The 13,055-nt window shown below is 36.7% G+C and overlaps 1 protein-coding gene and 1 pseudogene across 6 annotated transcripts in view; both read right to left on the reverse strand.

Annotated features, from left to right (window-relative positions):
* Window positions 1-13,055, reverse strand: part of SLC44A5 (solute carrier family 44 member 5) — a 343,060-nt gene that overhangs the window by 58,391 nt on the left and 271,614 nt on the right. For all 6 annotated transcript variants that reach the window (XM_036235323.1, XM_036235322.1, XM_036235313.1 and 3 more), the window contains one exon: window positions 4,277-4,361. In XM_036235323.1, coding sequence (XP_036091216.1) covers window positions 4,277-4,361 — 85 coding nt within the window. The remainder of the gene's footprint in view (window positions 1-4,276; window positions 4,362-13,055) is intronic.
* On the reverse strand, window positions 6,803-6,921 carry LOC118605558 (annotated as a pseudogene).

The raw sequence follows: 13,055 nt of genomic DNA on the forward strand, positions 1-13,055 counted from the left end.
CTCACAACCACACCAAAATTATAATGAAACTACAGAGCAACCATCATATGGAGTCACCTGAGGTCTGGCTGAACAGAAGCCCTATAACTAGAGACAAAAATAAGAGGTCACCTTGAACCGGCAGGAGGGGCAGAGATGTGAAGCGGCCTAGTCCCATAACCGTGTGGCCATCAGAAATCAAGAGGGCTGTCTTGGCTGTGGAGACCCCCTCCCCAACCCAAGGAGCGAGTGGTCCCGGCCCCACACTTGGCTCCCCAGCCCAAAGTTCCAGTGCCAGGAGGAGAAGTCCTTACAACTTCTGGCTGTGAAATCTAATGGGGGTTGTAGCTGACTGAGACAGAGGACTGTGGGATTCGTAGATGTTTCTCTTAAAGAGTCTGAGCCTTAACTTAATGCTGATGGACTCACTCACTCTTGAGCTGCTCTAGGAGTGCTAGTGACATACAGGAAGACACTGAGTTGTCCTCTTCAGGGTGAGGGCTGGAGGGGTGGCTTTCTCCCGGACAGAAGTGCTGGCAGTATCCACTGTTCTTTTGTTGAGCCCTCCCCACTCCCAGCCTGCGGATGCAGGCATCTCCATGTCTGAGTTGCCATCAAAGTGGATAATACCGGTCACTCTGCCCAGGTGATTCCCTGAGACCCCCACCTCTCCCTACTTGTGGGCCCACCAAAGCCTCTTTCAGTGGTGTATTCCATACGAATGGCCCGTTTTGACTCTGGCTATGGACTTTTCCTAAATCCTGCAAAGGCTAACAAAACCCACAGGAGAAGCATCTGGCCTTGGCATGCTCTGTACCTCTCACTGAGCAGCCCTAAGCCCTGCTTTAGCGGCAGTTGGCTTTGGTTCCTGGCTTGGCCTCTTGAGGCACCTATAAGCCCAGCACAGGTGGCAGCCATCTGTGGATTGCTTGGTGACTTTTATCAGGTGGCCCTGGAGGTGGACAGGCTGTGGCTGAACTTGGCCTGCAGCTGGACCTGTCCCAAGACTGTGCTGATGGGTCCCACAGGACCTACTATGTAAAACCATTCTACTAAGATGGGAGACTTAGGAGTCCTACCTAATACATAGAAATAGACACAAGGAGACAGCCAAATTGGGGAGACAAAGAAACATGTCCAATATGAAAGAACAGAACAGTGCTCCAGAAAAAGAATTCAACAAAATGGAGACAAGCAATCTACCAGATGCAGACTTCAAACACTGGTTATCAGGATGCTCAATGAACTTAGTGGAAAAGAAGATGAACTCAGTGAGAACTTTAGCAAAGAGATAGAAAACATAAAAATAGAGATGGAAAACATAAAAGCCAATCAGTCAAAAATGTAGAATACAATATCTAAACTGAAGAGTTCATTAGAGGAAGTCAATAGAGTGGAGGAAGTGGAGAAGTGAATCAATGACTTTGAGGGTGGGGTAGCAAAGGGTACCCGATCTGAACAGTGATAAGGAAAAAGAATCCCCCCAAAATGAAGAGTTTAAGGAGCCTCTGGGACAATATCAAGTATTACAAAATTCGCATCATAAGGGTACCAGAAGGAGAAGAGAGAAAGAACGAAATTGAAAACCTATTTGAATAAATAATGACTGAAAACTTCCCTAATCTGGTGAAGGAAATATACATACAAATCCAGGAAGCTCAGAGATTCCCAAACGAGATGAACCCAAAGAGGCCTGACAAGATGCATCATAATTAAAGTGCCAAAGGTTAAAGACAAAAAGAGAATTTTAAAAGCAGCAAGAAAAAAGAAATTAGTTACCTACAAGGGAGTTCTCATAAGAGTGTCAGCTGATTTCTCAACAGAAGCTTTGCAGGCCAGAAGGGCTTGACACAAAATATTCAAAGTGATAAAAAGCAAGGACCTACAATTAAGATTACTCTACCCAGCAAAGTTATCATTTAGAATTGAAGGAGGGATAAAGAGCTTCTCAGACAAGAAAAAGCTAAAGGAGTTCATCACCACCAAGCTGGCATTACAGGAAATGTTTAAAGGACTTTAAGAAGTCTTAAAGACTTCTTCTTTAAGAAGAAGAAGAAAAAAAATATATATATATATATATAAAATATGAATAAAGAATGGCAAGAACTACACATCTATCAAAGAGTCCTTCAAATGAAAAAGAATTAAATGCTCCAATCAAGAGATAGGGTGGCTGAATGGATAAGAAAACAAAACCCTTACATAGGCTGCCTACAAGAGACTCACTTCAAATTAAAAGACACACACAAATGCAAAGTAAAGAGATAGGAAAAGGTATTTCACAATAGACCTAGAGAATATTGTGCTGAGTGGAATAAGTCAAGTAGAGAAAGACAAATGCCATGTGATTTCATATACAGATGGAACCTAAGGAACAAAACAAACAAACAAACAAAAACCCCCGGAAACAAACTCATAGATACAGAGAACATTTTGAGGGTTACTGGATAGGAAGGAGGTTGTGGGGCGGGGCGGGGGGGCAGTCAGTGAAAAAGGAGGAAGGGATTAAGTACAAACTAGTAGTTACAAAATAATCATAGAGATATAAAGTATAGTATAAATAATATAATCAATAATATTATAATAACTATGTATGGTGTCAGAGGGGACTAGATTTATTAGGGTGACCACTGCATGAGATATATAGATGTCTAATCACTGTGTTGGACACCTGAAACAAATATAATATTGTTTGCCAACTATAAATAAAAATAAAAACAAAAAATATTAAAAATCCACTGTTCCTTTAAAAAAAATTTTTTAAGATTGCATTGGCTATTTAGGGATTTTTGTGATTCCATACATCTCTTAAGTTTTTTTTTTCTATTTCAATGAAAAGCATTGGTTTTCTATGATAAATCTAATCTGTGAATTTGTTAACCCTTTTCCGAACTAGCTTTTTAATCTGTATATCTTGAATAATAAGTTCCACAGTTATGAGTGGGCAACACAGGACATTTGCAAGTGTTTTGAGCCTTGTTTGTTGTTGTTGGTGGTAGAAGGGGCTGTTGTTGCTTTGGCTTTTTTTACCCATTTAATATGAGCTTGAGCTTTTATAGAAATTGAATTTATTATGAAGAACCAGGAGGTCTAGTAACATTTCAACATATTGGCAGAAAAGAAGATGGACAAGTGAGAAAAGAGGGAAATTTTTATTAAAATGTGAAATTCATGGTTTGGTTTGGTTTTAAGATAAAGAAATTAAAAAAAAAAACTTGTTTTAAGAAATGGATACTTCTTTATTATTAACATTGTAAAAGAATTTGAAGAAACATTCTTCCTGGTTTGTTTGCATCATAATCACTGTCTGCAGCAGCCAAGTTGCCTTGAAAAGCCTACCACACATTTGAGACTTTCTGGGTGTGGCCCTCATTTTGAAAGGAGTGATGTAGCAGTAGGCACTGTGGCTAACACCAGTCTAACAGCTGTGATACCTAGCTTTTTAACACTACTAGGAACTCACCCTTCCAGAAGCCTATTTCATAAGGTGTTTTAAAATGTGGCTTCTAATAAAATTGCTGGTCCAATTCATCCATTTTAATTATATTTTCATTAAGCGGAGTCTTCATGCATTATAAAATGCTGCATAACAATGACATCTTGTCTTAAGTCATATAGTATGAAACTTTCCAACTACTTATAAACTGTTTCTAGGGAAAGGGGGAAGGAAGACCTCCCTTAGGAATTTCAATCTCATTAAGGAGTCTAGTAGGATTAACATAAAGTGATTTCTAACATGGAAGCAACCGAAGTGTCTGACAATAGATGATTGGATAAAGAAGCTGTGGTACATACATACAATGGAATATTACTCAGCCATAAGAAGAGAGGAAATACTGCCATTTCCGACAACATAGGTGGACCTCAAGATAATCATGCTAAGCAAAATAAGCCAGACAGAAAAAGTTGAAAATTATATGATATCACTTATATGTGGGATATAAACCTAAAAGCAACAAATGAACAGGACAAACAGAGACTCATGGACATGGACAATAGACTAGTGGTTACCAGAGGGTAGAGGAGAGGGGAGGGAGGTGGTAAATAGGGTAAAAGGGGTTAAATATGTGGTGACAGAAAAAAATTTAACTATGGTAGGTAAACACACAGTGTAAATATATATATGCCTTAATGTTAACGTATATAGTTGAAACTTATTGGATTTCATTAACCAATGTCACCATAAAAAAATAACAAATAAATTTAAAAAATAAAATAAAATGAAATGAAATAAAAGTGATTTCTAGGTTCTAGCTTAAACAGTAATATCATACAAAGCAAAGGTGGTTATACTCACTCAGTGGGGGTGCCCTTCTGGCCACAGAAGTGGCCTTCACTGTCTGTAGGAAAAACCACTTTCCTGGGGTCGCCATGTACCCAGGCTGCAGGGACGAGAAATGACAAAAACCCTATCAGCAACAATTGGTTAAAAGCAGTTTGATTTTAGAAATTAGACTGCACCACTGCAACATGCTAACCTCTCTCTTCATCAGAGAAGATTATTGATTTTCTGCAGAGTAATTTCTTAATGAAAAGTAAAATAAAATATGGATGAATTGGTCAGAAAGGACATTTCTCTTATTATCTCAGGATTCATCTGGGTTGAAGCCAAAACATGAGGTAATGCACTTAGAAAATGACATTTATTAAAATGTGAATTAGAGGGCACACTACAAAAGCTCAGTTGGCTAGAAGTCATTTTCCCTAAGGCTCAAAACTAAATGACTTCATAGCAGAGCTAATAAATTTACAGTAAATAATATGATGTAATTCTTTTGGGTTATACATAAATGAAAACTCTTTTAAAATTTAAGGAATGAAACTACAGTGCTCAATTCGAATCGACTAGTTTTTTTCTGATCTCATGTGACATTTAAAAAGGCAAATAGTAGCAACTTCACAAGCAATACATAGTAAAGATTTACTGTACATTCTGTCTGATAATCTCAAAGCTTATGACAGATATCGTGTTTTCAAACTTCATGAAAACTGAAGACCCAACTTCACATAAGCTCATCACCCTTATTTTCCAAGAATTACAAAGTTAATTTGACAGGTAGACTATACAATCACAGAAAATAACACACATTAACTAAATTGGGATAATACTCCCTAATTCTAACTGAAAATTTTTAACTTCTCCGATTTAATTAATGAAGATCCTGAAAATCTAGGAAATGCATTGGTCGTCTAATACTTGCCTCTGCATATGAAAAACATATCTCTTTGTCCTTTGCTTCCTTTAACATTTGCCCAGCTATCTCCTTACGCACATTTATTGGATTTGACAGTTCATGTTATAATTTGATAACCCTTACGTACACAGCCACTGTGACTTGGGAAGATAAAAAAAAAAAAAATCAATTCTGAATGAGAATTTTAATATGGCAGAGAAATTTTTCTCATCCATCCAAGCTTTTCCTTTTAGAATGTAAGTACTCAGAAAAGTCACCTTTGTCTAATTGTTTCTCCAATGTCATAGAGGCCAAATCTGTTTCATCTTCTAATACCTTCTTATAAAATCGGACTCATTTGGGCAGCTTTTCACTACCTTATCTTTCCATTTTTATTTCCCAGAATAAAGAAAGTGGACTATAAATAAGGCATTTATATGGCATCTAAGTGTTCAATGTGCAATGTCTCCAGACACTTTTATTAAATTATGTTTTTATATCTTAGTTTATTACATTTTGGCTAAACTTAAGAAAGAGATTTAATTTTATCTATTTTCTGTAACATGTTTCTTTTAACTTTATCCTGAAATGTTTTCTCTCTTTTTCACACAATTATTAATTCAGAAATGGACACTTAAAGAAGCATTTGGACTGCTAGGTTCACTACATATTTATGACCCTGAATAAGTTACTTAATTGTTTTGAGTCTTGGCTTTCTAATTTGTTACTATAAAATGGTTATAAGAATTCTCAGCTTCATAAGAATGTTGAGACTATGAAAATAAGATAATAAAAGCAGAATGCCTGACATGGTGCTTGGCATACAATGTGGACTAATGTGGGTGGGTAATGCTAGTTCTTGTCTTATCTGGGTTTCATTAAAACCAAACACTGAGATAATAATTTTGATGCAGGTAGTGAATTTGGAAAGTGATTCCAGGAAGCTTACATGGGGGTAAGGAAAGTGAAACAGGGAAGGGAACAAAGCCAATAATAGGCATGTTAAAAAATGGGACACTGTTGTGGGCAGGGGTGACTCATCCAGCTGGGGACCTTCTGAGGAACCATGTAGAACAGGCTTGTCACTGGGCATAGCTGAACTGTCTGCCATTGCTTCACGCCAACTCAGAAGGACTGAGGGAAGTGGGATGGGGTATCAGCAGCAACTGCTATAGTTTTTTGTTTCTTTTTCCATCATCAATAAATTAAAGAATTGACATGTAAGTATCCTGCACGAGAAGTCAGTCCCAGCATAGTTTATGACAGAGTTCTCAAGAAACACATAAAAAGTGTGAATATAAATTGTAGAAGTCTTAGAGAAGAGGTGGGACCTGAGAAAGACTGAAAAATGTCCAGGATTTGGACAGGTGGACAGAAGTAGGGATGAATTACAGATTGAGAAAATAGTATAACAATGAGCTTCAATTTATTAATTTTTTACAATGTGTCAACTACTATGCTAAATATATCACATCCCTTTTCTCATTTGAGTCTCACAATAACTCTGTAATAGTGTCTCACAATAACCTTGTAAGATAGATACTATTTTCACTTGTATTTTTTTTTTTTTTAAGGCGAGGCAACCCTTGATTAACCTCACAGATTGCAAGGACCTTGTCAGTTTACAATCCCTTATTTTTTATTTTTTACACCTACAGCACCTGGTCTTCCTAGGTGGTCTCTCATCCAAGTACTAACCAGGCCCGACCCTGCTTAGATTCCAAGATCAGACGGGATTAGGCTTGTTTAGGGTGGCATGGCCGTAGACTTAAATTTTATAGATAACTGCAGCTTAGAGTTTTATTTACTTCTCAAGGTCATAAAGCTTTTAAGTGGCATAAACAGGACTTGAAGTTAGGTGTGCTGCTCTCTAAGGCCTATACTTGAACCACTAGACTAGTAGCTATAACGCCGCCCACTAGAGGATAAATTAGGAAAGAGCTTGTTACCAGCGGGGAACAACAAGGATATCAGCTACATGGTGATTAGCAGTATGTTGGGCGCACATGGTAGAAAAGGAGAAGAGTGGGGTACTTTTGGAGTTTTTGTCATTTACAAAAGTAGAACTTTGTACTTGGTGGGAGAGGAAGAGTGTCTGGGAGGGATATGATGCCTGGGGACAAAGGAGAGGAAGACAAAGATAGGAAGGTCAAGGGAGAAAATTTCCTTGATATTATAGTTTCGAATTGTGCAAGGAGGCTGTGTTTACTAAGCTGCTGCTACACCTCTCCATGCGGCCTCTGGCATAGAAGTTGTACTGCAAATGGTCTGTGTTTGAGCTGGAACATCAAGTCTTTGAGCTGAAAGCTGCAAGGTCCAGTTAATCAAGTCACCTCAGTCAAGGGTATTTAGATTTCTTTATTTTCTCTACCAAGTCTACATCCTGCCCACCTCTGCTGGAGGAATATGGCAGAAAAAAAAAAAAGATGTACAACAGCAGTCATTCTATACATTAATAAACTAAGAGACTTCTCACATTTAATTCCTATCCTTAAAATTTCTCTATTCATGGAACTTCTAGAACTTCCAATATGGAAGCCACTAGCCACATGTGTCTACTGAGCACTTACACGTGGCTTATCTGAACTGAGACCTGCTATAACTGAAAATGCGCATAAGATTTTAAAGACAGTATGAACAAAAAAATGAATGGAACTATCTCAACACTTTTATATTGATTATATTTGAAATGATAATGTTTAGTTATAATTAAATAAAATATATTATTAAAATTATTTCACTTTATTTTTTTGAGAAGGGGAGGGAGGGGATTTGTGAGAAACTTGGCACAAACCCTTCCCAGAGGCCAAGGTGTCCCAGCCCCTAATTTCACCTTTTAAAAAAATTCCCTTTAATAGGACTATAAAAAAATTAAGCATTACACCTGGGACACACATACTTTCTCCTGGACAGATCTGTTCTAGACTATTTCCCCACAAATGCCTAGGGATCTCATATAAGATGATTAATAGTATCATCACATCATGGGTTTCTATGTCAATCTTTCTCCAGTCCCATCATACCCAACATATCCTTTTTATAACAAATATTATAATACTCCTTTTATAATCTTTAAAATAATACAGATAGCATAACTTACCCATACACATAATTTTTTTAAAAACTTAATGAAATGCCCTAACTGCAATATATATGAAAACTAAGAGCAAAATAATTTATAACTAAATAGTATGCATATCAATATGCAAATGCTCATACGTGACTAAGCTAGAAGACATAGTAAAACAAGTCAGGTGCTTCACTATTGATAGAGTCACTGAATGTGACAGCTCTAATTGTAGGAGAATACAGGTGTATTGTGTAGGAGACTAATAATACAAGTGTTGTCAATGATATAATTTTCTAAAATGAACAAATTTTAGTAAATTCCAAATAAAATGTAGTATCATCTCTCTCCAAATTCTCTTAGTATTTATTAAAACTATACAAAAACATTTGTAATTTTAAAACAGAAGTTTTACATTCAAATATTTAAAAACACATTGTCACCCACATGAGTGAAACATGGGACAGCCGGGCTGGAAGTGGAGCAACTCTTGGTTGTGCAGAACTGTTGCAGATATTGCAAGACATCTACCTTCCTTGGGTCTCATCCACTAAATGACAGTAGTACCCCTCAAACAATTTAAAAGTTAACAAATTTTCTAAAAGACCCCCTAGCCAGAGGTATAGTTTTAGCTGATAGCTACTGGTTTAGATGTTTACTCATACTCTTAAAGCTCTCAAAATAAGTTCCACATTGTTTTTTTTCCTCCCAGATTTTTTTTGGGGGGATATGCTACCAACGGAGTTCTTTCTTAAAATTTAATCTTGTTTACTTTTATTCAGTTAATCACCATCCGGGTGACTTTCTAATATATCTATAAATTAGTTGACATTTTTCCTTCAAAAGATGAGGCTTAATACCTCATCCTTTAAGTGTAGACTAAACTTAATGACTTGCTTCTAATGAATAGAATGTAGCAGAAATGATACTGTATGACTTCCAAGGATAGGTCATATAAGGTACTGGAGCTTCCTCTTTGCTCTCTCTTTTAGATCATTAGCTCTAGAGGAAGCCATATGATTTTAGGCACTCAGAGAGTTCCACAGAAAAGCCCACATGATTGCCAGCAGCCAGTGAGACTGAAGCTTCCTGCCAATACCCATGTGAGAGAGCTGTCTTTAATGCTGATCCTCACCTTAGTCAAGCCTTCAGCTGACTGTCCTTGGCTTACATCTTGACTGCAACCACATAAAGAACATGGAGTCAGAGCCACCCAGCTAAGCTGTTCCCAATTCCTGAATACAGACACTGATATAAGAAATGTTTGTTATTTTACAATGCCAAATTAGGGAGTAATTTGCTATGGAGCAATAAATAACTAATCACTATATAGCTTTTGAAAAGTCTTTCACATACTTGAGGAAAGCAGTTAAATCTTGTCTCTTCTTCAATCTAATTATTCGTGACAATTAAATCCTCTTTTCTGTTTGATTTGTTTCATTATGTTTTAAATTCATAGCTTCAATTGTAAAATTTTAGTAATTTTTGTTTCTTCACTGTATAATTTAATACATGGAACTCTCAACTTGATTTAAAATATTCCTTAGGGCCTAACCAATTATATAGTATCTGATATCTTTTTACTTTAATTCTTTTAAGAAAGTTAACACAAAAGCTTTATCTTAAAGTACCACTCTAGAATGTGGTCAAACTCCTGTTCATTCATACTGAACTGACAATCATCATATTCCTTTTCATTTCGTCATTCCTTCGTTAGGCCTTACCTGTGATAGACACATAAAGACTTTGAGTATATAGAGATGAACACATTCATATTTAGTATAATAGCTGTTTCATAATGAACACACTTTCCCTAAAGGAACTATTTATCATCCTGATTGGGCAGTGCAGAGGGGGATGGTTTCTGAAGAATGATAATGGATTCTCTTAAGCTTAATCAAGTCATGACCTTATTTTAGTTGCATTCAAGTTGTGTCTCTCTACTAAAACAAATAAAAGCAGCTTCTGTAGACACGGTGGATGTAGCAGTTTATCTTACAAAAGCTTTCCCATTCCCAATAAATAGAAAACACAAGGGCCATTTGCTTTCACCCGACAGGAAGGGTACTGCTTCCTCACCATCTTCCCTAGAGGTTATATGATCTTCTAGTTCTTTGCCACAATTTAGTCTGTAGAGTTTTGATAATATCCTTACTCTACAAGATATCACACAGATTCTTTACACTGATGGCATTGTGCAGATAAGATCTGGCGAATATTGGATAGCATGTAATATGTCTTAGAAAGACATATGTATCCTAATGGATGGAAAATAAGTCCCATGAAAATACAAGGGACTTCCAATGAAGACCTGAGGAGTCCAGTAGCAATATCTCTTCCAAAGTAAATGATCAGTTGTGGCATCTTGCATTCTCTGATATTAAGAAAGAAGCACAACACTTATCGCCTTGCCAGATTTGAGTAGAAATAAAATGCTTTTCAGACAACCCAGGGTACTGAACAAGATCTGCCATGAGGTCTACATGGCAGAATGGACTCAATGGTGCTTACAATATCTGTCAGAGAGCAGAATGCCATATGGGGCTTGTGACAAATGCCTATTAGAGAATCACAGTTGGAGATCGCTAGGGTTTTAGAGAAAATTCATGTTCTTTCAGCAATTAACTGTTCTTTTGAGAAGTAGCTCTTGGACCCTGAATGATCACACAACAACATTAGAAGCCCATAATGAACTAGATGTTTTCTAATCCATCAAGCCTAAAGTTGGCTGCACCCAGCAGCACACCATTATTGAGTCGAAGCAGTATGTTTATTTATTCAATGCTTGAGACACAGTCATAGAGGGACAAGAAAGTTTCATTAGAAAATTGTTCACAATAATAGCGCATTGACTCCTGAGGCACTGCTTTAACACATAACCTATGGCTCAGGGAAAGGTCCCTATGATCAGTTGACTGGGAAGGAAAAAAATTAAACCAGGTTTACAGATGGCTAGGGAGGATCTGTTGGTGCTGATTAGGGGAAATTTTTCCAGTTATCTACTCCCCCTGCCCCTTCTCATTCATTTATCTATTCATAGACAGAGACCAATTGTTTGGCCACATTATCGTGGACTGGAAAAGAAAACTATTAGACAATCAATGGCAAGGAAGTTTGGGAAATAACTACAGGAATGACCTCAAAATGGACCCAGAATATGAAGATATTTATGTCTCATGTGGCTGCTTAGTAAAACTCTTCTGCAGAGGTATCTTTTAATAATCAGATGAAAAAGTACTTACTTGTTCAATGATTTTGTAAAAAAGTAATCATAACAATAGGGATGAAGATTGTGAATTGGTTTTGATACGATGGACTTTTACTCACAAAGGCTGACCTGGCTCCTAACAATGCTTATGTGACAAATTGTCAGCAGTGGATGGCCCATAATGAACCCAATCACCCAGAAGTAGCCAGCCTTGGAATACCATATGGAGAATTCAGTTGAAGCAATGCTTAGGAAGCAACACTTTTCAAAGTTGCAGTGCTATTTTCTAGAATACATCAGGGTCATTGTAGAAAATATATGTTGTAATCATGAAGTATAATTAAAGAAAAGTTAAGAAGGAAATCTTTACAAAGCTATGAGTAGAGTTTTGGGAATCGAAGAAGAGTTGGAACAGAATCCAGAGGCAAGCAACAATAGGGAGCCATTTTCACATCTAGGCCTAAAGGGGCAGGGGAGGAAAGGGTTATCTATATCCAGAGAAAGAACCAAAATAGAAAGAGTTGACCGACAGGACTTGGAGCCTTAGGTAGAGAGGTATAACCAACCTGAGGTGACCCACAGCAAGAGTCAGAGGAATAAATTCCACAAACTCATTCTCCTATCCTCCGATCTATTGTTGATACCTCTCACTGACCAAATCAAATTGGAAGCCACAGGACAAGCGAGCCTGTTGATGTAACCTTTATAAATGATATACCAGCTTCTCACGGGACAAAGCACAGTAAAGAGAGGGTAAAGAGAGATAGGAAGGGCTAGGGTAATGAAAAATGCTCAGCTTATATTCTGAATAAGTGACTAACCTATCAAGGGTGGAGCTTTAGATATATTCAGCATGAAATTTAGAACTTTATTAAAAACATAACCAGACATATAAGGTTTTCATATTCTTTTGTCAGAATGTACTGCTACACGGGACAGTAAAAAAAAAAAAAAGGTTACTGTTGAATCGTACACTTGAAACTTATCGAATTTTGTTAATCAATGTCACCATAATAAAGAAATAAATAATTTTTTTAAAAGAGCAGAAAGACGCACATTCTAAATGCTGAGCATGTGAAATAGAAGAGGCCAGAGTAGGAGGCAAAATACAGGACAAAGCATATTTTTTAAATGGATTTGTAAAATAAATAAATAAATAAACAAATATAGAATTGAAAGGAAATGGAAAAACAACCAAATAACTAAGAAACTAAATTAGAATTTTCACATCTTTATTGTCTTCTTTATTAGCAGTACTGACTCTATACTATTATTTTAATATACTTTTTCTAGTTATTCTAAATAGATATTAGTCTACTACCATTAATAACCTCTTCAAGGTTTTTATTCACATTAGGAGATAAATTTTTTTTTTTTTTTTTTTTTTTTTTGGTAAAGAGTAGTTGGAAATAATAAGGGCAGAAACTTATTCATTTTTTTCTTCATTCATTCTACACATATTTCCAAGTGCCTATTATGTGTAAGCATTATGCCAGGCCCTGGGTGTATAAAGGTCTTTGCTCTCCCAGAGCCTACAGTTTACTGGGGGAAATAGATCTTAATGAATTAATTGCACAAACAAATGTGAAATGACAATTCTACAAAGATACAATACATGGTACGAAGA

The sequence above is a fragment of the Rousettus aegyptiacus genome, unplaced genomic scaffold (genome assembly GCF_014176215.1).
Source record: "Rousettus aegyptiacus isolate mRouAeg1 unplaced genomic scaffold, mRouAeg1.p scaffold_m13_p_1, whole genome shotgun sequence".
Classification (NCBI taxonomy): Eukaryota; Metazoa; Chordata; class Mammalia; order Chiroptera; family Pteropodidae; genus Rousettus; species Rousettus aegyptiacus.